At 35.1% G+C, this 26,137-nt stretch overlaps 3 protein-coding genes across 9 annotated transcripts; all 3 read right to left on the bottom strand.

Moving 5' to 3' along the window:
- Window positions 1-358: 358 nt before the first annotated feature.
- LOC113781146 (pentatricopeptide repeat-containing protein At3g54980, mitochondrial-like) lies at window positions 359-5,983 on the bottom strand. The gene is made up of 3 exons (XM_027327009.1): window positions 3,120-5,983; window positions 2,290-2,460; window positions 359-888 (listed from the first exon to the last, which is right to left on the bottom strand). Exon 1 carries the CDS (start codon window positions 5,979-5,981, stop codon window positions 3,411-3,413), a length of 2,571 nt encoding a protein of 856 aa, XP_027182810.1. The 5' UTR covers window positions 5,982-5,983; the 3' UTR covers window positions 359-888; window positions 2,290-2,460; window positions 3,120-3,410.
- Window positions 5,984-11,081: 5,098 nt separating this feature from the next.
- Window positions 11,082-16,672, bottom strand: LOC113780646 (tRNA (cytosine(38)-C(5))-methyltransferase 2). The gene is made up of 10 exons (XM_027326428.1): window positions 16,592-16,672; window positions 16,391-16,501; window positions 16,013-16,106; window positions 15,787-15,905; window positions 15,558-15,680; window positions 14,283-14,616; window positions 14,095-14,189; window positions 12,694-12,759; window positions 12,541-12,605; window positions 11,082-11,518 (listed from the first exon to the last, which is right to left on the bottom strand). Exons 1-10 carry the CDS (start codon window positions 16,670-16,672, stop codon window positions 11,440-11,442), a joined length of 1,167 nt encoding a protein of 388 aa, XP_027182229.1. The 3' UTR covers window positions 11,082-11,439.
- A 998-nt stretch (window positions 16,673-17,670) lies between these two features.
- Window positions 17,671-24,460, bottom strand: LOC113781660 (pentatricopeptide repeat-containing protein At4g32450, mitochondrial-like). Of its 7 annotated transcripts, none has more exons than XM_027327625.1 (2): window positions 22,145-24,460; window positions 17,671-18,361 (listed from the first exon to the last, which is right to left on the bottom strand). In XM_027327625.1, the coding sequence occupies exon 1, from the start codon at window positions 24,351-24,353 to the stop codon at window positions 22,158-22,160; it is 2,196 nt and encodes a 731-aa protein (XP_027183426.1). In that variant the 5' UTR covers window positions 24,354-24,460; the 3' UTR covers window positions 17,671-18,361; window positions 22,145-22,157. The 7 variants fall into 7 exon arrangements, with proteins under 7 accessions (XP_027183426.1, XP_027183427.1, XP_027183428.1 ...); XM_027327626.1 differs by having other exon boundaries at window positions 17,671-18,357; XM_027327627.1 differs by having other exon boundaries at window positions 17,671-18,316.
- Window positions 24,461-26,137: the final 1,677 nt, after the last annotated feature.

Below are 26,137 nucleotides of genomic sequence, written 5' to 3'. Positions count from 1 at the left end.
AAAATAAAATTAAAATAGCTCGCACATAAAGCAATTTAGGGCTTATTTAGAATTACGTTAGTTTATTTAAAATACTTCACCTAATAAATTTTTTAATAAATGCACGCGCACTTGTTAAGTGCTTAAGTCAGTTAAGTGCTTTCAAACATGTTTGATTAGAAAGTTCAATAAGTACTTATCATATTAGATAATGTGCAATTTAAAATTTTTTAAATATATTTATCTCTTTATTAAGTTTATAAAACACAAAAGTTATTCTAAAAGCACCAAATTTAACTTTTGCTAAAAGTACTTTTAACACCTCAAATTCCACTCCTAATTTTATAAAATAATATTCACCAAACCCTCAAAAGTACTTTTAAAGTACTTTTTTTTTAATCAAAAACACCCCAACCCAACTTCAGGCCTTATAATCCTTGAGTAATAGAACCACAAGAATAAATAACAACAATAACAGTAAGATGAGTCAATCATTTTTCTGCAAGAGGCAAAAGATTGTCTATACACATCAGCATTGTCCTCCGGATTTTTGCTTGCAATAGCACTAGAGATTTGCATCACAGCCTTGATTCTGTTTCTTAATTTGTGCAATAAGACTGCAGCACGCATGCTGCTTGCAGTTATTCTTTTCTCCCTCCTGTTTCCTTCTGCCTTTTGGGTTTTCTGGAGAGCAGACTAGGAGAATATGGCAACAGAAGCGAAAGTGCAAGTACCTTCCCGTAAGCTCTCTTCTGATTTGCATCCTCTGCCAAATTTTGGTAGGCGTACGCATTTGGCAAGTGGAATTCAAGTAATCATCTTGAGCAGTAAGTTGCTGATTAATCTTGTGACTGTTTGTCATTCACCGGTTCAAAGCAGCTCTACTTCAGCAGTTCTAAGTGTGCTTGCCTGGGTATGACAAGGAATGGTAATCTTTAGTTGTGCTACATGGGACTGTTAAGAGAGTTAACACAAAATACATAGAGCAAAATGTTACTTAAAGCATAACTCAAATCATAATTTACTTGGGAAAAAAAAAAGAAAGAGCTTAGTTATAACTAATGATCATACAGTTATCTGCCACCCTCAACATCAAACTTAATGCCTGATCAAAGTTGATGAAAGAAACAAATAATCTTCAAGAAAGAGTCTGAAAGCCAGCTGGTCTATTGCCCTTTCCACTTCTATAGATAGCCGGCTTGTCTGTTGCCCTTTCCATTTCTTTAGATACTCTCTTCTAATCTCACCATCTCTTTGGCTATCATATCCAACCGGCAAGCGTTAATTAAGGATTCTTGTTTCTGGTTCACCTAAATCCGAATCCCGCACCATTTAAGGTGGGAAGAAAAATTCCCCCATCCCTGACCCCCCATTTCCCCTCATATACAACTCTGTTTTGGCTTTGTGTACCTTAAAAACAAAGAAAAAAATGGAAAAAGAAAAGGAGTAACACCCATGAAATGATGAATTAAATGTTTGAGCCCTTGACTTTCCAATCAGCACAAGCAGGCACAAACATAAGTGTAACAACCACTTTTACTTCCTTTGTTTTGTGACCATATTATGACATGCCAAAGAAAGAAAAAGTTTTACTTCCTTTGTTTTCAAAACCTGAAAGTATGAGCAATGCATTGGGTGGGTGGAAAAAGTTGCTTTTTCAAATTGCAAAGTGGGAAAGGTAATAAAATATTGCATTGACTTTTAGAAAGTGACTCTTTTTTTTGGACATCCAAAAAGTGGAAACATGACATTAACAATGGGACAGAGGGAGTATTTGGGTAGCTACTCAAAAAGGTTCAATCTCAATTTAGTTGAATGCATGCTTTCAGTAACAAAATTACAAAGCAGGAACTTCCCAAATGCAAATAAAACATACCTACTATGATTTTTTTTCTTGAACTTCTTCTCTGAGTTAAGGAAACATATTCAGAATGCCATTTTATGTAACAGATGCATTTATTACCTGATCAATAAGATTTTGTTGTAGAAAGAAAACACTTCAAATTGAATCTTCTGTACAGCCAATTTTGCAAAGAAAATATCTTCAGATGAACCAGACATAGTACTAACTTGTTTTATGACATCATCTTCAAGCAAGAAAATCAATTCACAATGTTATGTATCTTATTTCCCTAAATCTAATATATGATGTACATAAAACCAGAAGAACGTAAAATCTATATGCTACAATTGAAATTTTCTATATATTATCCTATCTAATTCTAGGTTTCCACATTATCTATGTTTGATAGTTGTGCCAGAATATTTTGTAATTTGAGGAGGTTAACCATTTATCTGTCAGTAAATTACCTTTGGAAGACAGTCCAAACAATGGACCCCTCATAGATCGCAGAAAACAAATCCTTCACAAATTACCAAGTACATGCATACACCATCCAAGCCGAGAGTTCATGTTTTGCAATTCACCAGAGTCTGAGGTCAAGTGATCAACTTGTGAAGTAGATGTAAAGCAGATGTTACCTGCATAACACAATGAAGTTCATTAGTATATATGTCCCCCTTCCCCTGGCTCCTTTTGTGAGGAAGAAACAACAGCAATAATTATTAGGTCACAATCCCAAATGAAAGATCAATGAAAAGACAAACAGTTCATAAAGATTGAAATAACAAAATCTAATTGGTCACCCCAAAAAAAAACAAAAAACTACAATAACAAGAGTTAAAATGAGGTATGCACGTGACACTAACACAAAAGTAACATAGGCTAATGTAATGCTCGACAAAGTCACCCGAGCAAATAGTGTCAGGTTAATTTGTTTCAAACCAGATGTTATTCTTTTTTTTTATTTAGTATTATCATTACATTTCTTTCTTTCTTTCTTTTTTTTTTTAAGAAGGCTGTATTAACTTTTTGTATTTCAAACCATCCCCATCTTTGTTGTATGTTTAAATATTTGCTAAACATTAGGCATATACAACATATTCACATTTAAACAATTTCCACTAAATGCACCACAGGAATTTAGCTAAGTGGTTTGGTTTTACAAAAGAACACAAACAACTTAAACACATCCAAACAGGAAAATCAATATTTCCAACACATAAGAGCTAGCAGCCATTGCATCTTGTCAATCCATACATACACCAATAAAAGAAGATGTACAGAAAAGAATCAGTACCGGAAGAGAACTAACACCATCTGGTGTGAAAACCTATCAACATGAAAGAGTTTCTCTGCTAGTGTGGCAGCACATAATTACCGTGCAACCTAAAAGACAACAATCGAGGAGTCATCACGTGAAGTTCCCCAAATTGCTGGCCCCGCCCAAAAGCCAATACAATGTTAAAAAGTAATATTACCCTGAAGACAACTGAGGATGTCCAAGAATGTCAATGGGAGAATATGTCTCTCCTTTACAGAAGCAGGAGGGACTTGGTAACACCAACAGGCAAGTGATCTCCTTTTAATATTAGCCACTTGAAACTCTAAGAGGAAAATTGCCTCCTTTGTATTTTCCAGTTACAAGAATATCAAAAGTTGTGTCATCAGGGGCCAGACCTCTCTCAAGCATCTCATCATGCAGCCTAAAAGCCTCTTGCAAATTGCCCTCCTTGAAATATCCAGCAATTAACGTATTATATATAAGAACATTTGGTGTCATATTCATCCCATACATATCATTCAAGATTCTTCTTGCGTTCTCCACCTGTCCTTTGTTACACAGACCATGTACCAAAACAAAGTAAGTGACTGCATCAGGCACAATATCCTTGGCAAGCATCTCTGTGTACAGATCAGAGGCAAGAAGTAATTTCCCATCTTTCAAAAGACCATCGATTAATGTGGTATATATATCCACATCACATGGGATTCCCTCATTGCACATTCTTTTATGCAAGGCAAGGGCTGCTTCCATGTTATTTATGTTCCTGAAGCCACTAATCATACTGTTATAAACAACCACATTAGGATATAAACCAACTTCAAAGAGTTCATCGAAAAGTTCACGTGCACTTTCCATGTCTCTTCTTTTGCAAAAACCGTCTATTAGGGCACTGTACACAGTAATATCCCATGCGACACCTTTGGTTCTCATCTCGGTGCTCAGCTTTAAAGCAAGGTCAATCTGATTGCTTTTGCAATAGCCATTAATCATGCAAGTGTAAGTAACAACATTCGGAGAGATCCCACTTTCACACATCTCTGCATAAGCAGCAAGTGCAGAGTTGATGGCACCTTCCTTCTCATAACCATCTATAATGCTATTATAAGCCATAACAAGGGGAGTATATCCTGTATGCATCAGCTTATTCAGAAAACTTTTCGCCTCAGATGTCGACCCAGCTTTGCACAACCCATTGATTATCGTGTTGTATGTGAAGTCAGTAATAGGAACTCCAGAAGCTGCCATTTGGTCAAACATCCTAAGTGCTTGGTCTTTCTCTCCTTTTCTGAAATACCCATCTATAAGAATGGTATAAGTATATACATTAGCTTTCAGATTCTTTTCCAGCATTTTGGACAATAAACTCAATGCAGCCTCCATGTTACCCTGCCTGCAATTTCCAAGAATCATATTGTTATATGAAACTGCAGATGGTTCAATGCTGTTGTTCACCATTTTATCCCATATTATAAGAGCATCATTAACTTTACCCCCCTTACAAAAACACGACATAAGGCTATTGTATGTGAAAACATTGGCAATACCAGCATCAACTGCCTCATCAAACTGCTTAATTGCCTCATCCAACAACCCTGCTTTTAGAAACCCTCTTATTAAAGAATTAACAGTGTATACAGTTGGCCGGATTCCAGCAAATTTCATCATGGTATACAACTCAGATGCCTTTTCCATATTTCCATACCTGCAGCACCCTTCTATCAGGACAGCATAGGTGACCTTGTTGGGATTAAGACCACGTGCAACTATGTCATTAAATAAATCCAGAGCAGCAATAAATTGTCCCTGTAGATTATATCCTTTCATCAAGCTAGTTGCAACAACTAAATTCAGTGAATGACCACTTCCGATCATCTCATCCTTTATCCTCAAGGCTTCAACCATATTCCTCTGCTTCACATAAGCACACACCACATTAGTATACGTACCCTCAGAAGGAATCCATCCCTTCCTTTTCATCTCTTTTAACAACTCGCTTGCGTTATCCGTGTCTAATTTACGACAAGCAACATGAACAGCAGTGCTATAAACTGCTGCATCAAGCACAAGTCCCCTGGCCTTTGCTTCAGAAAAACACTTCTCTGCCTCCACCATGTTCCCTTCTTTCAAACAGGCCCGCATAATCACATGCACAGCAGCACAATCATGATTAATCCCTCTACCCACTATATCATCATACATTTTTCGTGCTTCCGAGATCAGTTTCCTCCTGACCAATGCACTCAAAGTAATACTTACAACCGTGACATTTGGCATAATATTACGCGAAACCATTGCATTGAAACAATCAATGGCATCTCTATTTCGACAAGCTCTGACGTAACTGTTCAACAAATAATTAAAAACCTCTGAATTCAACGGAAAGTCGAATCTTTCAGAACAACTGATTAGATGATCAAAAAGAAGAATACCTGAAGGACTAGAATCACTTGAGACATAACTATTAAGTAACCTCCTAGTTAAACTGTACTCATTCGGAGAACTCACCAAAATATGAAGCAAAACACAGTAAGGATCAGAGACTCCACGCAAGAAACCGCGCTGCCCCTCAGCCCACTGGAAGTACTTGAAAGCAGCAGCAGGGTCATTTCTATGGCTTAAAAGGGATTCTACGACATGGGTTCGGCTTAAACCTGGATTTTCCGAAATGGGTTTTTTCCAATTTTCGTTAAGGTTAGACAAAATTTGGATCTTGGAAGAAAATTCAGGATTTTTTGAACCCTGAGAATCTGAAGGGACAATTTGGGGATTTTCAGGTTCTGGGGTCAATGTTGGAGAAGAACAGTGATATCTGTAGGGAGTTAAGTAACGGATTCGCCATGAAGGTTTTGAAGAAGAAGGAAGAAAATGTCTCATTGTTTGAGGGCTATTCTGACAATGGAAATCAATACTCAGTAGCCAGTAAAGAGACAGGGAGCTCTTATACCCTAGCAAAGAAGGCTTAAACCCCCAGTTTCTGTTGTCATTTTCTTTGTAGGAGCAATCTTTAGCGATGTCAACATGGATTTGGAAATTTTCAGATTTCGTCCCTCATGTTTAGTATAGTGTCAATTTAGTCCTCCATATCAAATTTGCTTCAAATGTTGTCCCATTTGTGTTTCACTTAAAATTGGAACAATTCTTCTCCTCGTGTTTCAATACTAGGGAAAGAGTGCCCGCGTATCGTGCGAATATTTGGTGCTTGTGGTTAAAGAGAATTTGTCATTGAACAAATAATAGTATATTTTAAAAAAGATAGTCATCAAATATGATAAAACTAATAATAGTATATTCTAATCACAACATACACTTGTACACTTTGTTTTATCAATACTTTACTATTTCTAAAAGATCCCTACAAATGTCAGTTGAAAATCGCCCAAGAGCAGACATAAGTTGTTTCAAACAAAAGAATATCCTCTAATTGCTAGTTACAACAACATGTTAATTACACAACGTGTTAACATATATTTGTATTAATTGCACAATAAAATCCACACTTCAATTAAATGTATCTATAACATTATTTCAGTATTTACACTAACACATAAGCTTATATGTGTTGTACTAGATGCAAAAACGGTTGCAAAATAATTTCATATTCAAAAAATATCTAGATGTCTCCATAAATCAAGGGATAATTTCAGTAACCTCCCTTGAGGTTTCTTATAATATCACTCAGCTCCTCTGAACTTTTCAAAATCTCACTTACCTCTGTTGAATTGGTATTTCTTGTAACATTTTAATCCCTTTGGAGAAAATACAAGAAAGATAAAACTTTTGTTCTAATACTACCCTTATATTATCCTACTTATAAAATTTATAACAACAATAAAGAATAAAATAAGGCTAAATTTTTATAAGGTGTAAATTTCTTGATGTAAACTATTTATTTTAGTTGTATTGGACCTTAAAAAATTCACACGTATAAAGAGATTATTTTAGTTATTTTAGTTTTCAATACGACTTAAACAACACCATAAATTAAAACATATTTCCCCAAAAAATATTTTGACTTCCTTAATTGTAAACGAAATTTTTTAATGTTTTAATTACTCTCTAAAACCCTCCTAAATGGTTGATCTTGATTAGATTTAATTTATTCATATCCTTTACTATTCCATCATGACTCAAATGTAAAGAAATATGAACCATTATTAGCTTGCAATTTATTTCTTTAATTTACATTTATTTCTTTTAAAATTTTATTTTGTTTTGGCTTTTTGGTTAAATAGTTATTAAGAACAATGGTAATGTTGTTAATTTGTGACCTTTGATAGGAATATGTAGTCTTGTCAAGTTGACAAGGAAGGTAAGTGAGATTTTAAAAACTTGAGAGGAGTTGAGTGATATTACGACAAATCTCAGGGGAGGTTTCTGAAATTATCCCATAAATCAAAACTTTAAATATACCAAAATAAGTGCATTTCGGTAAATATAGCTAAACACATGTTGTCCTCAATTATATCAAAAGTTTTAAAAAAACTACACAACATTCCACATTTCCAAAAAATCCCTCTCTATGCGGTTGAAATTCAAATCTCCTTTGACCACAACTCATTTTTATATAGTACTTCCTCTGTCACATTTTGGTAGTTCTAGTTTTTTTTTTTCCACACAGATTAAGAAAAAGTAGTTAACTTTGTTGGAATAATAAATTTAAATTGCTATTTTTCTAAAATACCCTTACATTAAATAGAGTACAACTTTATATTAATTATTCATGAAAACTTGAATTGATGGTTTATAAGAACTTAAATTGATGATCAAGAAAAAATCAATTCTCATTTTACATTATTTCAATTTTGGCTTGAAAGAATAACAAAGCTGGCTTGAAAGATCAATCTAAATGTATTAAATGGCGTAAGTTAACAATCTATATTAAATAAGGTAGTTTATACTAATAACAACCTACATTGAATAAGGGTAGTTTAGAGAAATAAAAAGATAACGACATTTTCAATTAAAAAGTGGATTATAATTTGGAACATACGAAAAATGAAAATAAGAATATCAAAGTGGGATGGAGGAAGTATAAGGATTTGGTCATCTTAGTTTGGCAATCAAGGATTTGGTGAGAAAATAAGGGAAAAGAAGGGGAAATATTGGGAGCTTTAAGTGGGAAGAAAAGAAAGGAAAGTGGAAGGATAGATTGGCTAGAAAACTTTCCCCCCAAAAATGAGAAGAACGGGAAGGAAAATTTAACCTTTTTAAACTTCTTGAAAATGCCAACTTTACTCACAAAATGTTAAACAATAAAATCACAGTGCTTAATCTGTCCAAAATCATTCCTTTTCTTTTTTAAACTCCCAATCAATTTGAAAATAAAATCATATCTTTTCTTTTCTTTTCTTTTTTCTCATAACTTATCCTTCCTTTTCTTTTCTCTTCTAAACTCCTAAAATAAGCCTAAGACAGTATGAAAAATTTTAGGTGGTTGCGGCTCCTATAACCACCTTGCATCATCACAAATCAGAACATGCCTTTAAAATCATAGAGATATTAGCTTTTGCACGTATGAGTGGGTTAATAGATTTCAAAGTAGAATAGTTATATATAATAAATTTGTCTATATAGTACCCACACACACCAACGTCCGTAAACACAAAATAAAAAGTGAGTCAATTTTTTTTTTTTTTTTTGCCGAAAGGATGCATCTCTTTCTCGAAAGAATTTCAGTTCAGGGGATGGTAATTTTATAGCATCAATCCTTCCTTTGTCTAGTACGTATATAGAAAAAACCATATGAAATTTCCTTTTTCATTTTTCCCTTTTTATTACAGGTGAAAAGCAAGTTGAGACAGTTGCAATTACACGTAACAATACATTAGATGCTTTCCCCACCCGCTCCCCCTCACCCCATAATCTTGGATTTTCTCGCAACAAGTTGGAGAGTGTAGGCTAACATGCATTCTTGAATGTCTAAGCAAATAAGCTTTCTTAACAGTTTGGTTCATGGGTTGAACTTTATTAACCGATGCGAAGTAAACAGTAGCTGTTGCTTTAAAATGCAATGGAAATTGTGAATGGAACTAAATCAGTCTATACACCTAAAGATCTTTAAGTTGAGATTTTGCTTAAATGTGAATATTGTGTTGCAGAAAGAGCATTCATCCTTTCATCACATTCTGATATCTACGTGCACTCACAATCTGAATATGGTTATTGTTAATAGGCAAGTGTTTTGACAATCAAAACCATGTTGAACTTAATACAGTTAAGAGAATGGAGATGTAAATCGGAAAACAGGTTAGGTTAAAGAAAGGGTAAATTTCACTTTACCCCCCTGTGGTTTAGCATTTTTTACATAACCCCCCTATAGTTTCAAAAGTTATACATAACCCCCTCATGGTTTGGATTAAAGTGTCAAAGTGACGGGAATGATCATTCATAACGGAGTCATCTAAAATGTCAAAAAATACCCTTATGTAAAGTTGAAAATTATTTATTAACCAAGGGGGGTTATGTGTATTGAAAACCATAAGGGAATTATATGGTAAAATATAAAAATCATACGGGATTAGTGTGTCATATATTTATAGAGGTAATTTTGACATTTCTAGAAATTTCGTTACGAATGACTATTTCCGTCACTTTGACGCTTTAATCCAAACCATGAGGGGGTTATGTATAACTTTTGAAACCATAGGGGGGTTATGTAAAAAATGCTAAACCACATGAGGAAATATAATTTGCCCTTAAAGAAATGAGGACAAACTTTGACTAACACAAGCTGGCAAACTTTGTCATATTATTGAATAAGAATTTGTATCTAATTAGCCCTCATTATAAATGCCCGCAAGGTACTGTAAAATTTTAACACATTTCGTTATAAACAACGTAAATGGTGTATATAGCACCTGTTAGGAGAATTCTTGAATAAAATGAGTCAACTCCAAAGTTCATAGGAAGGAAAAAAGTCCAACATCAAGAAAAGATCATATTTCTGGTCATTTGTCAACCCTAGTGCATCTATATATTAACGACTGCAGGAAGAAGAAAGCCTGACCAAATTTTGTGCCTAATGGAATCCCAAATTCCACCAAACTCTAACGCCATACACAACCCATCCCCTTCCCAAGCACCACCTCTTCCACCATCGGCAGTTGGAGGAGCTCGACGGCCGGTCTGGAATGTAGAACGTCACAGAAGGTTTGTACAAATTGTTAACAACTTGGGAATTGAGACAGCTTTGCCTGAGCAGATTTTAGAGCAAATGAGTGACCTTGATGGGGGCATGACATTAGAAGCCGTGGCTAGTCATTTGCAAACGTACAGGCTCTTTCTGAGGCGAGGAAGTCATTTACATGTGCAACCTCAGCTGTCCTCCCTCAGAATAGAGTAATTTGCATGGCGCCAGACTGCTTCGTGGTAGCATCAGTAAAAGTTTCTCAGTGATCTTTGTGAAGCGGTTTGGAGGGTTTAGCTTTCTTGTTTTTATGAAATTTATATGTATGAGAATAGCATTTGAACATCCTGGATGCTGCTAATAATCCCCCTTTTCCCCTCCCCCCTGTAGCCCAAAAACAAGAAATGAAGGAACCAAGACTCTTCCTTTCTAGAGGCATAGAGCATTTCAGTGCAAACCCGTATTGCTACTTTTGTATCTATGGCTAGGAAGAAGACATGCAAATTTTTTGAACTTGAATTATGAGTTTGAAAATTCCCTCACTGTTGCCATGGAATCAAAATTGACTACTCTTGCGAAATTCTAGGTGCATTAAACAGCAAGCGAAGTATGCATTTTCTTTTAGCAGCAAGAAAGAATCCTTTAACTGACCCAAGAGCTTCCGCAATTGGTCTGTAGTTTCCTGTACAGCAATAATAATTTTTGGACTAGACAAAAGGACCAAATTAGTGACAAAGATACCTGCCATCTCTAGGGTATCAAAGGCAAACTCCAAATCAAGAAGTTATTTCCTGTGAAGAAATGGAAAAACTTCGAAAAACTTCCTCAAGTGGTATAAGAACAAAGAATAAACGGTTCAACAAAATTTTGCTATTTCTAATTTTACAATAACATAACTAATGAAACAGTGATGGCCTTCTTAAATTGCCACAATCTGCTCGGAGCACTACAATATGAGGTCTTGGCAATCAGAAAATACAAATTTTGCATCAGCAGAAAAGAACTATCCACTTGTTACAACAATATAAATCAACAAAATCAAGCATGTTACTGACAGCAATGAATGACTGAACTTCTGAATCAGTAAATACAACTTGTAGCTGGAAGAATTGTTCCACAGCTAGCATGTTACTGTTAAATCCCAAGTGAGAAAATCAGTCGATCATCATCAAGGGAAGCTTCAATGTGCAGATTGTAACTTAACAGTCATGTTGGATGAGAAAATAGGTAGCGCAATTGTGGAGCAACCACTCCAACACTTAAACTATTCCCAAGCAACGCATAACTGCAAAATAGACAATGTATCTAGTCAGGGAGCTGAGCAATGACATGTCAGAAAAAAGAACGCAATCATTTCATAGCAATATCTCTAGCTAAAGGCAAGAAAAATCATAATAGCACAAAAGGAGATTGGAATTATAAAAGAGCAAGGCATCACTAATGTATAACCTTATAGATACTTGATTTAATTTGTTCGTTTCAAACATGTTGGCAAGAAATTCAGTAATTCAAGGGACATGGAAGAAACCACTGATTCCCATTTAGCATAAAGTACTAATTGAAGATCAGGTACTGAAACAAATTCTTGGGTAAGATCTTCAAGCGACTTATTGCTGCCACCAGACACCCTATATGTGTGTGTGTGTGTGTGTACATACATGTGGACAATGTATTATTAGTGTTCACTTATTAAGCCTTGCAATAATGACTACACCACATCAGCATAACAAGCCTCTTTGCTTGAAATGGAGAGGCTGTTTACCTAACTCTTCTGCAGCACAGAAATCTTGAAAGCATCAGCACTATTGCAATTTGAATTTGAATAGGGTAATGGGTTTCTCCAGAGACATTGTGAATCTCCATTCACTCTTATGTGCTATCAGAGGGTGTACAATGATGTGCTACTACTAAGGAAGTCCAGCCAAAGCAAATTTAGTTGCTGATTGTTCCACCTATTACAGTTTCTATTTCATGCTGTTTATCTCTTTGGGGGATTTGGGAATTTGGGAACAAAGATAAAATATGTTTCTATCATAAGTATACTGTGCCACCAACCCCTCCCCTGGTGCAGAAAAAGAAAGAAAGGGGAAAAAAGAAAAGCAGAAGTCAAAAGAAACACAGTTGCTTAGAGTCCTTTCCTGTGACACATAATATATATGGCAAACACAAATCAGAAATAAAAGGAAAAAGAAAATATGGGATAAATAATACATACAAATACGCTGTTTTGAAGGATTAACATACTTCTCAATCAATACACAAGCAATATTCTTACTTTCCAACAAAGCTGAACTCAGAAAAACATACCATTGTCGAAGGCTGATGTGCTCTGGAAATTGGAAATCCTCTGGAAAGGAATGCAAATTTGCAACCTAAGAAAAACAGGTAGCAGTTATACATTACAGTGGAAATGCGCTTAGAAGGAACTAACTCATGTACGAAATAATGTCCATAACATACCTCCCTAGGGGTAAAGTATCTAAGACCAAGTTCCTCCAGTGGAACAATTTTATCCTCGGTTTTTTCCTGTATTTCATGCATATAAGATGGAAAAAAATTTCCATTAGGTTATAAGGTCAATATAACAATCAAAGAATGTGAGGTTCCCAATCAACATAAAACTGATGAGATTTATTGGGTCATGTAGTGTGGACACATTCAGTAGATGAAAAACTAATCTAGGACAGATAAAAGTTCTATTCTAACCTGAATGGAAATATCTTATTTTCTTTTTAAGTTCTAACCAACCATTTAACAACCATCTTGGAGCAGCAGCTACTGATGTCAAAGAGCAAAAGAGAGATTTGCAGATAAAATTCATAAAATTGTCCAAAGCCAATGAAGATGAGCTTATTGAGTCCTAATACAAAGATCATCATCGTAAGCACAAAGAAGAGAACCATATGCTCCTAGCTTTGGACCAAATATTTGCATTAAAGTTCATCAAATATTTGCCTTAAACTAGATTTGGACCAACCTGCATAAGAAGGTATTCGTGTCACTGCAAGTAATCAATTCATCCTTCAGAAGTGTTTACTTGTTCTTCTTCTTGCTTCAATATTGTAGTAATTTTTATTACTGAAACTAGTCTATCAACTAAAGAAGAACCACATTACCTATGCCAATAACAATTTAGCGTGTTTAAGTTCTAGTATGATCAATTGATGCCATTAATTATGCAGCCTCATATTGGACAAAGTTTGTAGCCAGATCATTGTAAGACTAACTATGGTATGCATGGAATGGGTGTTGCACTACTCTAAACACATGGCACCAGCTATACAAAAACTAGCACTTAAGCATCCAATTCGTCTAGTAAGGTAGAAGTCAGTATCTCACTGTAGAGACAGCCACATTTATATGTTAATCCAATTATGCACAATATAGTGAGTGACTAACCTATTGTCCAGAAATACACACAATATAAGAAACACGCTAATAGTTTATAGCATGTCTTAGCCATTTATGCAGAAATCCCATTCTTAAGTAACTCTTCTCAAACTTAAACAGATAAATGACGATGGAGACGAAGCTATAGCTTTGGAAATGAAATCTATATCTGCTCCAAAGGGAGTAAACCGGGATGACTTGGAGGCTGATATTTCAACTTTTCAAATAGGACTGTTCATGAGATAAAACAAAGTGGAAATTAATACCAAATTTACAAATTAAAGGAACAAAATTTTAAAAAATGTTAAAGTAATAATTAGAAACGAAGAAAAAGAAGCTAAAACATGAAAAGCCAACACCCTCTGACAGTTTGAATTAGCACAAATTAGAACAAAAGAATAATGCTACAGAAATCCTTCACAAAGGTACACATCTATTAGAAAAGTACACATATATTAGAAAAGACAATACCTGATTGGTTGCCAACAAGGAACCAGTACCCTTCACAAAGCGGTAGTAGCTTTTCGTAAAACAACAACAGCGTCTCGATGCAGGAAAAACGATATCTGCAATCTCTTAAGGAAACTGACAAGCAGTTTGGTGATTGGGAAGAGAAGCTATCAAAGAAAAAGTTGTTATGATATGGTTCATATGGATACCCATGGCACTGCCCCATCTCTCTACTAAGCTTAATGGGACCAGATATGTGTTCAAGGAGCTATGGCTACAACCATTTCTTTTATCAGTTTGCTCAGATAAATCGGAAATATTAGCCAGCAAAGTACAATAATCTGAATGAACCTTGTTTCTGGGCACCTTGTCCTCAAGAAAATCCTCTATAGGCCTACATGCTTTAATTGAGTCATCAAAAATTCCATGTGACTGGTCAACCATGCCGCTTTTTTGATCATCTTGTTCATACAGTGGACCGGGACTCCAAAGAAGTTGATTGTTGAATTGTGGATTTTTGAAGGCTAAAGGTTTCCTTTTGGCCTGCAGCATGAATGGAATTTCACTTATAAGACTGCGACCAAGCACCGTAAAATGCACATGTACTCATGAAACCTTATTATTGAAGAACAAAATCTATAGATCATAATCCACGGACCTAGTGCCAAGGGGTTGCAGCCCAAAGATATTCAAATAGTTTTATCATGTTTGAACACGGACAAATAAAATAATGTGCATGCTTTAAAAACAAAAGATAATCTGAAACTGCAGTAGAACTTAATTACAAGAAGTTGCACAAATGATTTAAAGGCCTTTGTAGAAGCTATCAGGTAGTACATTATACCAATACTTTACCAAGCTACCGGTACAACATCATCTAATAAAGCAAAGTAGTACTAACAGTCATAAGAATTAAGCACCAATCTGCTTGGAAAGGAAAGGCACCCACATAAATGTGGTTACTTGATGTCAGCAAGTTACTCTTTGTTTTGAGAACTCCAGGTGAAAAAAGAAAAGTTCTTTTCTGTAAGTTTCTATTCTTTATTTATGGAATTTGCAAAACAAACCAGTCATAAAAGTACCAAAAAGTCGTAAAATAAATGCAACACATGAGTGAATGAACTTCATATTTTGGAGCTATACTGCTTCTTAGTTCACTGTCTTTTTTAATTTACTCAATCTATCATTTCTCTCAATCATTTTAAAACAAGTTAAGATTTTGAACCATGGAGTGCAACCACCTAGCAAATGGTAAAAATTCAAAAATATTACTTAATCATCAGAGGATAGAGTTCTTTGCAACTATGGGCATTAGCACTTATTAGTCATTTTTTTTCTTAACTTGACATATGCTCAACTGATTTATCAGCTTCCCATCCAATTATTGCTTCATGAACATTCTAATGTGATAATATCAATTGTTTAGTAAGAGAATATGCATACATGAACTTGTAGTTGTGAGAGAGAGAGACAGAGAGAGAGACCAAACAGAAATATCGAGGCCGAGAATAAGGTATGCCAAACTGCAATGGGCTCAAAATAAATTCTTGTAGGATGAAATTGTTTTCTTCTAACATTTTAACCATCCTCTTATGGGTATCAGATGTCTGCCAAAAAAAATAGACATATCATGTAAAGGAAAAGCATATCAATCACGAACTCAAACAACTTAAGAACCATCCATGATTTTGATATCAATTCTGTCAAATGCACCTCAAATCCAACAACATTCTCAACAAATAGCATGAGCAGAGGCTGTGAAGTTTGTGGTATCAATTCCAAAATCCTCAGAAAAGAGGACGCCCGAGCATCACTGGATCCCTTCTGAAGCCCTGAACTAAAACACAAACTCAAAAATGCATTCCATTCTACAAGAGCAATGCTACATCCCAAAGATTCAACAAAAACAAAATCCAACGAAAAGAAGCAAATCCATCACCTTGTCGAGTGTATGGTTGACAAGGCGGAGATAGAAGCCACACCTCGGCCTCATAACTATCAAGATCAGCAGCACTTAGAGATTGAATGTTGCCCTAAACTCATCCAAAAAGAATCAAATTTTACAACTTTGAAAAAATTCAAATTAAATTAAAAATTAAATAACAAAAAAAAAAGGGGAGGCACCTACGTTACATATCATAGCAAGAAAATACAGACTGAATCAAGCAAAACCCTTTATTTTTTTTATTTAAATCTTTTCCAACTAACTCAAAAACAGACGCTAATCACTGCTTTAGTGTACATTATAAAATCGGATGAAAAACAAAAATCATTTGCTAAAGTGAAAACCATAACTTCCTGGATATTAAAACAATACCTGGTAAGGCCGGTGGCCAAAATTATGCTGATAAACATCATTTGCAACGTCGTTTATGTCGAATGCTTCCACAACTACTGCGTTTACTCCTGCCTTCATCAATGAATATCTCTGCCAAAAATAAACCCAAAAACGAAAAGGGAAAAATATCAAAATTAATTCTGAGAAAATATAAAAGAATTAAAATAGTAATAACCGTACCATGCCGCCAATTCCACTGTAGAATTCGAGAACCCGCCATGGCTTTTGTTCTCTCTCTTCCCTTAAACCCTCAAACTCCATTGCAATTCTAAAATTCTTGAATGAATTTAGTGCTTGGGAAAGTTTACTCATTCGGTACGATTGCGGTAGAAAGCGGCGTCGTTTGGAGCCATAGATTTATTGTGTTTTCATTTTTTTTTTATCTTTTTGACTGCAAATTTTTGCCTAATGATGGTTTGGCCCCTGAATTTTTTGCATTTTGGTTTGGAATAGTGTGAAACAATATGAAGAAAAGAAAAAATATCCCTACCTTTTCTCCTCACTAGACTGTCTAGACTTTATTTTAGTAAAAAAATAAAAAAAATTCAGCAAGAGAGGAATGAGATTTAAGAAGCGAAGAAGAAGTAAGGGAATTAAGAAAATTTGAATCGAACATTTAATTCACCAAACAATTTAGAATCAAAATTTACTTAAACTTTATAATTGCAATTTAATGTAAACATTTTTTAAATATAAGTGTTATCATGATTCAACTATCAAGTTCTTTACTTCTTGCTTATTTTTCAGCTTTGTTTTGGTATAGGTAATAATACTCCCCCCCCCCCCCGCGCTCCCCCAAAAAAAAAAAACTTGTGAGTTGCACTTTCTTTCTTTTTGACTAAATTCTGGATTTATGAAATTTTTCCTGCTCATAAAAATGTTTTCGTAAATTTAATCTTCTTGCTACTACCGCAGAAGATAAATTTAAAAGGTTTGTTTGTATAAGAGTTTATTTGGATAATTTATTTGAAATTATTACTTTAATACTTTTTGTGATATAATGTATGTGAGATGAAAAAGAAATTGGAAAGACAAAAAATTACTTTGAATTTGTGAAGTAAATTATTTTATTTGAAATCATCTCAATCCAAACAATGTGATTTGCCAACATATTTGATAACTTCTGATTTATGTGATAATTTGGGTTATCTACATTAATATTGCAATCTATTCCAAAATCGAAGAAATAGTAGAAATCAATTAGTATTTATAAATTAAGATTAAATTCCATTCCTCCAAAAAATTGACTTTAAATTCGATTTAAAGAAATCGACTTCTCATTTTCCTCTTTTCTACTTTTCTACACTTCTTCTTCCACTTATGCGCAGTTTACTACTAGGCTTACATAAAGCAATCAACTTATAAGAGATTGAAAGTTTCTGAGAATTTTTTCTGATCCCATTCACAAGTGGGGTGATACAGGAAGACTTTTGCAGGAATAGAGAAGGAAGTCAAAATCACTGGTTTGTCAGGACTGAAGCTGTTGCCCATGAGATTTGCCTGGCCCTTGAGTCAAAACCATTACTACTGCTACTACTACTACTCAAGAAAGCCTTCACAGTTTCTGAAGGCTGAAATTGGAGAATCTCACCAGTTACCCTGGAACTGGAGAAGAAAGACCAAGACTCTCAAGACTAATTGGAGAAGCTCTTCAATACTTGTTGCTGTCAGGCTCCTCATACCAAGTATACCGTCCCTTGTATGATTGTTCTCATTGGAAAATTTTGTCAAACTATGTACTCTGTAATAGTGAACCTGATTACGAGACTCGGGGAGCACTTCTCAAGAATCCCGGTCATTGACAACGAAACGCAGCCTAATTGGTAGCACATTTCACCTTGTCAAGGAGTAAGTGGAGAACCACTACTGATTCTTTGAAGAAAAAAATCTCCCAGCCATCCTAGTCTTAGAAAACAATCCTCGTTCCATTGCAGTAGCATACTCATCTTCCTTGAAAAACACATTGTCAAAAGTTAAAAAAACTAAGGGATCAAGACAGATCAAAAGAAGCCATTTAAGAAATCAGGGAAAACCTTAATTAAGCTGCTTTAATTAAATTGCGAAACAAATTTATAATTTATGGCACAGCAACTGGCCAAGAACTTAGTACTGCAAGGATTAACTTTCACTTCAGTAGATAGTTTTGAACATCTAGATCTTCCTACCAGAAGCCTAAATGAAGCAGACCCACAAGAATGAATTTCCCCCTATAACACAGAAACCAGAGAAGTAGTAATGGTATCAGCCGAAAATCTGATTAATCGTAGACATGGTTATGCATGCCAACTGACAAAAGAGTACAAACAGTTCAAAATAACCCCAGAAAAAGTAATGCCGAACTTTAACATAGTAAAATAGGCAATAAGGTGAATCCCCAATTTCACTTAATGCATCCAGGCCAGGGTAATGAAATATGGTTGAAAGATAAACCATTGATGGCAGTGGGAATCACAGGTGGAGAGCAGCAAATTCACCAAGCAAAGCAGATAGTAGGCAGAGTAGTAAACCCAAATAGACTAGAAACAAGAACATTACGACATATAGTATGTCACATGCAACCAAACAAAATGTCATAACAAGTAAAACATGTTCAAGAAAAGGACCCAAAAAAAGATCACATTAGATGCACTAAAAAAGAAGATAAATGGGGAAAACAAGAAAAAAGATATATACTAGGCAGGATTTTAGCATTTTACGGGACAGAAACTTCAACAACATCTATCAAATGTAAATAATAAGGTTAGCAGAAGAGCAGAGCATCTGAGTTTTCTGGGAAAAACAATTTCGGCTTTGATTGCAAAAAAGCTACAGTGGCGACAAGCAACTTCAATTCAAACCATGAGAAAGAAAACACTACTCATACAGACTGCGAAATGGCAGGCAACTTCCAAACTTCCAGTATATATCCTGTCCATAAGGTTGGAATGACCAGAATGGGTTTATATTAAATTACACAAACAAATGGCAGTTAAATAATGACTGATGAAAAGTCAGTGCCACTTCTGTTACACCTAGAATAGAAAACCAGCACCAACAAAGAAAGCACACTAAGCAGCAAAAGCACTCCTTTCGAAAGAATAAATGGATTACGCATAATTTCTTATAGTACACAGATTATTGTTCCAAAACCTGAAATGATTTGGATAACTGCCAAATCAGTCATAAAACAAAAGACAAGAAGCTCAAATTCCTTCATCTATTCTTTAGATATAACCAAATCCTTCACATATTTTGTTCTCTTGCTTTCTTCTCTGAGATGCTAACCACTTCATATGCTTCGGCTCTTAGTTCATACCATTTTTTCTATACATGCCCCCTCTGGAAATGAATAATTGGCTGTGATTAAGAGATCTGTTAAATGATAATCTATCTATTATCTAAAATGCCATAAAAGTTTCTTTCCAAACAGTTTCAGAAATCCCTTCAACTTAATCTGAGCCCATAAGTGACTTCCGTGGCCAACTGACGAATTAATAAGGTGTAGAGAAATTATTGAATGCACATGGCAATTTAGTATGTAGATAGCCAATATGCAAAATGTCATTCAGTGTCCATGGGCTCCACCCAATAGGAGTTTATTTGGATGATTTATTTGAGATAATTACTGTAGCACTTTTTGTGATGTGATGTATGCGAGATAAAAAGGTGATTGAAATTTGTGAAGCAAATTATTTTATTTCAAATCTTCTCAATCCAAACACACTAATTGTTTCTTCTATGCACCATGAATTTAAGCACGCAGACTTCATCTCTGCTTCAAAAAGCTCATACAATTGTGTTTCACATTGAGTAACACATCTGCAGAGCAAAGTCTGAAACTCAGTAAGACACAATTTCTATCAGGTAAGGTAAGCAACCAAGGAGACGCACAGGTAATATAGTTATTATATTAGCTTAAAAGAAACATAACACCAAGAAGTTCTTAACGACTAATATCTTCAATATCCCAAACAAAAGCTAGTTTAGGCATAAACCAACAAGTAGTACATTCATGGAGCTGGCCCCTCCCTTAGACGGCTCACAAGCTTCCCTTCATTTGCTTCACCCAAGCCACACCGCCATGAATGAATAATTTGATCAACTCTATTGATTTCCTTCTGATATCCGAATACATGAGCTGGGGCAGAGGCATCAGATTCAAATACTAATTGTTCAGTACAAAATGTTGTGGATAGGATGAGGACTATAGCTTCATGATGTTTCATTGCCCTCTATTTTCTGGTCTAAACAAAGCTTCTGAAGTTTATTGATGTACTCTGGCACTTGTGCTTTACCAAGAATCCATACTAAAGAAAGTAATGTGATTCGTAAATTTTGAATAAACATGAATCCTCTTTGTTGCAGGGCTGCCTTCTGATAATTGTCTTACTGATTTACTGCCTATTTTTGGATCAAGTACTAAATAAGTTGGTAATGCAGTTAAACTTGGCAGGTTGAAATCCAATAGGTTGTGAGAAAATACATACTAAAGATGATTCTGAAGATAAATTTATTGGCTTAATCTTCACTTAAATTTGGCAAAAGAAACTCTTGTACCTCTTCCCAGAAACTTAGATGAAAAAATCTGTCTGATATATTTATTGCTATTAAGAGTAGTTAGATATTGGAAGTTGCAAGAAGATCCAGAGCTCCTACAGGCTACTGCAACAATTTAATAGGATTTTGGTCAAGGTACACTTTATAAATACTTACTGTAAATTATAATGACACGCTCTTCTATTATTATATCATAAATGTTGCAGGGGTACACCCTTGAATGCACTAACAAGTTTCCACTCGTACACTTTGGATTGATTTTCTGGTTGAAGAAAGAAATAAATCCAATATGAGAAACTTCCAAATCCTTCCATTTTAGTTAGTTATCTGCCCCTAGGTGAATATTTCTTCAACATTTACCAACAGAAACAAATCAACGGTCACTCTCTAAGTATCCATCCAAAGCCACTATTCAGAACACAAAACTTGCACGACATGTTATATTGCTACTGTATGCAATGACCAAAAGGATTCCAGATAAGATATTCACTGCTCAAGTTAATTCAAGGACTATGCCTTTCAAAATGTATAATCTGCTTCTTTACATCAATAAAATGATCTACATATCCTACATAAATAAGTATTCCACAATGTAAAATAAGAAGTATCTTATCTATCTAGAGCTGTTCCAAGTTCATCCAAGATTCTAGACAAGTCAGGTTGGATTCTTCACACCGGAACTACAAAAAAAAAAAATTACTCCTCACACTAAAGACAGAAGGAATGAGTAACAGTCAAAACTTCACCACAAGCTAACAGGAACTTCTAACATGGAACGCTACGAGGCTATCTAATCAGGAATGCAGTTTGATCTCATAATACATTCCCAGACCTCAAGGAACCAACGTCCATCAGAGAAAAGTCTTCAAAAGATATAAGCTTTGAGAATCATCCTGTCAACAAGTTCATATTACCCCATGCAAATGCTAATGAAGAATATAAAAATATTTATTGTTCTAATTGACTATTGAAAGATTGGACAACAATACTGAGCCAAATGAAAGACCCATTCCTGTTCCCATATACATCTGCCATGTTTTCCATCTCTATTTCTTCAGTGTGCACTAGAGGAAAGTAGGGGAACACACTCTTTAGTAACAAATATTTTCAAAAAAGAATCTAGATGTGTTCTCATGCTAAGAGAGTTTAAAGTTAGAGGTTACTTGACCATCATATGAAGAAGAATCTAAATAGTACCTCAAAGTGGTCTTCACCAATAATCCCGACAAGAACATACCCCATCTTTAAAATGGTGAAATCTCTTGGCATCTCGCATAATAAGTTCCCTACCAACCAGCTTTGAGATAATCTTCATAGCATTATGACAATCAAGACAGATACGAAGATTTTTAATTATCCGCATTGCAGACCTAGCAGGGGTATTTAAGAGACCCTTGGCAACAGCAAGTCTCTCACTATGTCCGAGCACAGCTTCCTCCTTCGATTCTTGGTCAATGTCATGGAGCACAACTTTAGTTTCTGGAATATAACCAGCCTCTTTCATTTGATGCTTCAGTCCCCGAAGCAGTGCATATAATTTTTCATGATCAGGATCAGATCTATCTCCTGCCCTGAATTCATGGACCCGGCTCCTAACCTCAAGAGGATTATGACCATCAGCTTTCCTCTTTTCCTTCCCTTTAGAAAGGTCTGAAGCTTTGAATGGTATGAGACCTGCCCTTGATTGTTCATTCAGTCGAGATGGATCCAGAAGCTCTACAAGCTCAGCACAACGGTCCCCAAGCTCCATGTTACCCTGAACTCTAGAAAGATGCATCAGAGTTTCCCAGACTTCCACACTTGGCTGCACTGGCATCTTTTCAATGAACTCTAAAGCTTCATCCAGATAACCTGCACTTCCAAGCATGTCCACCACACTCACGTAGTGTTCCATGGATGGAACAATGCCATAATCTTTGCTCATTGCTTCAAAATGCAACATGCCCTCAGTGGTGTCAAGTAAGTCAGCACATGCACTAAAAACACCAAGGTACATTTGACCATCAGGTTTCAGTCCCAATTCTTTGAATTCCGTGAACAATTCAATGGCATTTTCTCCATGACCATTCTTAGCAAGCCCAGCAATCATAATGTCCCAAGAAGTCAAGTTATGTTGTGGCATCTTCTCAAATATACTATAAGCATCCTCCATCGCTCTGCATTGACAGTACATCTCAAGAATCTTATTGTAAGTACTAACTTCAAGATTAGGTATCGATCTCATAAGATGTTGATGAATGCACTTTGCCTCTTCAAGAGCTTTATCCTTGCCACATGCAGTCATCAAGGCTAAATAACGAGGCAAATCAACTTTGATACCCTGCTCCCCTAACAACCCCAAAACTTTCACTGCTTCCTCCAGTTTACCCTCTTCAACGTAATGATCAAGCTCCTCAATCCTGCCTGTCATATTCATATCACCATAATTTCCACTTGACTCATCACCCGCTTTCAAATCTTCACTTATAATTTGCTGACGCATTCCTGCATTACCATAGCTGCCCTGCATTTGTTCAATATTTCCAGGTCTTCCAGCATGAATATTCTGAGAATTTTGCTGCAAAGTTCCAACCTTCCCCACATTATGGCTCATTCCATTATGCTGTGACGCTCCACCATAACCATCAGAGAAACCGCCCGTCTGTAATGCTGGATTTGTTCTGTGATTCCAATTTAGATTCCGTTCAGCCCCAACTGAACCCCCATTACTCAAATTCCCACTTCTACCAACCGAGCTCTGCTGAAGCTGAGTTCTGTGGCCCTCTCTGAAATGCCCATTTGTAAAATTCCCATTTCCCCCCTCTCGTCTCTGATAAATTGCACCTGAATTCTGTTGCATACTTTCATAGCTTTCCCTCCCAAAATTCACATTTTGCCCACCTGAACCGTGCTGAAACTCATTTATAGGCATGAAATCCCCATTTCGCTCTTCCTGGTTCGGCTGAAACCCCTTCTTAAAGCCATCAAAAGACATATTGCTATCACTATTACTTGCAAAAACCCCATTTTTCCCAACTGGGTTTTGCTGCCTAGGGTTTATGGGATAAACCCTACTAGGGTTTTGCTGATAAACCACCCCAGTTTGATTTCCGTTTCTAACATAAAACCCATGTGGATTTTCCTCAAATTGCCCATAATTTCCTCCAACGTTCCAATTTCCCACCTTCCCACTAGTATTTCTATAAAACCCATTATTGTTTTGCTTATAATCAGCATAATAATCGCTATTAATCTCAGTGGAGGTATCAAAATCTGATCTAAAATCTGATCTTTCAGTGGCAGTACTGAAATTACACAATAAAGCAAGGGTCTTTATGCAGCTCTGAGAGTTGGGATATCTGCGTACCTTTGGGAGAGTTGCGAGAGAGTTGAAAGTAGTAAGAAGCGTAGCTTTCTTCCTATACATGTCTGTGCGTTGAACTCACTTGACTAGACTCGTTCCGGTTAACTCAGTGAGTCAGACCACCACGTGAGGGAGACGAATGGCCGGAGTTTGGAGAAGGAAGAAAGAGGAGAGTTTTGGAAGCTGCAGAAAACAGCTCCCTCCGTTTGTTCTGTTTTAATGGAGTTTTCAGTAAACCCTCGTGTTTTCCCTTAATTTTAATTTGGAAAAATAGTTAAAAAAGGTGTATCACATTTTGTAAAATAACTTATTTTCGCCTGTTACTTTTAAAAGTATAATTTTACATTCTTTATAAATTAACATCGATCAAATTTGATTTTTATTTAATTTTTTTGACTAGTTTTTTATCGAAATTCAGCACATATTTTGCACGTAATCATTTTTTAGGAGAAAATTGTTAAATTATATTCTACATAATTTGATTTATAATCCCTCACAATTCACAAAATAAATTTTTTCATTCCTCACATTTCACAAAATAAGTTTTTTCATTTCTCATTGATCATGTGTACAAATAGTTTTTTCTTATTTTTGAAAATTCATATTTATGTCTATTTGATTTCATTGAACAGTACGAGTAGCATGTAATATATGTCTATTTGATTTTACCTAAAATCAAATAGAGATATATTACATGCTACTCGTACTGTTCAATAAAATCAAATAGATATAAACATGAGTTTATAAAAAAAATTCGTACACATGATCAATGAGGGACGAAAAGTTTCATTTTGTGAAATGTGATGGAAGAAAAAATTTATTTTGTGAAATGTGAGGAACTATAGTTCGGATTATATGAAATGTGATTTGATAATTTTGTCGCTAAAAAATGATCACGTGTAAGGCACATAGTGAATTCCGACTAAAAATTAGTTGAATACCTAAATAGGGATTGAATTTGACCAATATAAATTTGTAAAGGAAGTAAACTTACACTTTTAAAAGTAAGGGACGGAAAAAGTCAATGTTGCAAAATGTGAAGAACGTTTTGAACAATTTTTCCTTTTAATTTTTTCTTTTTTTCTATATAATACCCTAAATTTTAATTTTATTTCTTTTTTATATATAATACTATACTAATATTTGTGTAGCAAAAAAACATATATAAAGAAAGACCTCTATATTGTGATGAATTTTTTTTTTTTTTTTGCATCCAGAGCATCTTATGTATGTATGCCATGTATAAAATAAAAGAATTCTAAATGTAAGATGTGCTTCTTGTAACATATAAAATCCCTGTTTGTCAAAGATTAATTATTAAATAATTAGGAGAAATTTAGCTAAATAATTAACTTTGATCATTACAAGAGAAAAAAATAAACAAAAAATGTCTTGAGAGTCAAATCAAAGATGACTGAATAAATAAGAATTTTTATTTAGGCCAGATAGAATATGATTATTGGTCCCATTTCGTTTTATTTTTTATATTTTGCTTGATAAGTGATCCCATTTAATATTAGGCAAACTATTGGGGTTGACTCAATGATCAAAATAGGGATTTTAGACTTCTTCGTGGTGTAAGATTCAAGATTCAAGATTCAAAACGAATCGCGGACTTGACATAGAAAGGATATAGGAAGAAGCGAGAGAATTAAAAAAAATCCTTCGATTTGGATGGATAAGGGGAAAACACCAAGACCATTGGGGATATGAAGGGTATGGGAAGGAGCGGAGGGTAAAAATTGAAAAAAAAAAAAAAATCCTTCGATTTCGATGGATAAAGGGAAAACACCATTTGATATTATTAGGCAAATGCAAGCCAATGATTCTACAATTAACTAATGCGA

The sequence above is a fragment of the Coffea eugenioides genome, chromosome 8 (assembly GCF_003713205.1).
Source record: "Coffea eugenioides isolate CCC68of chromosome 8, Ceug_1.0, whole genome shotgun sequence".
Classification (NCBI taxonomy): Eukaryota; Viridiplantae; Streptophyta; class Magnoliopsida; order Gentianales; family Rubiaceae; genus Coffea; species Coffea eugenioides.
Note: the sequence above shows the minus strand (reverse complement) of the source record. Positions and strands in the feature narration are given on the sequence as shown.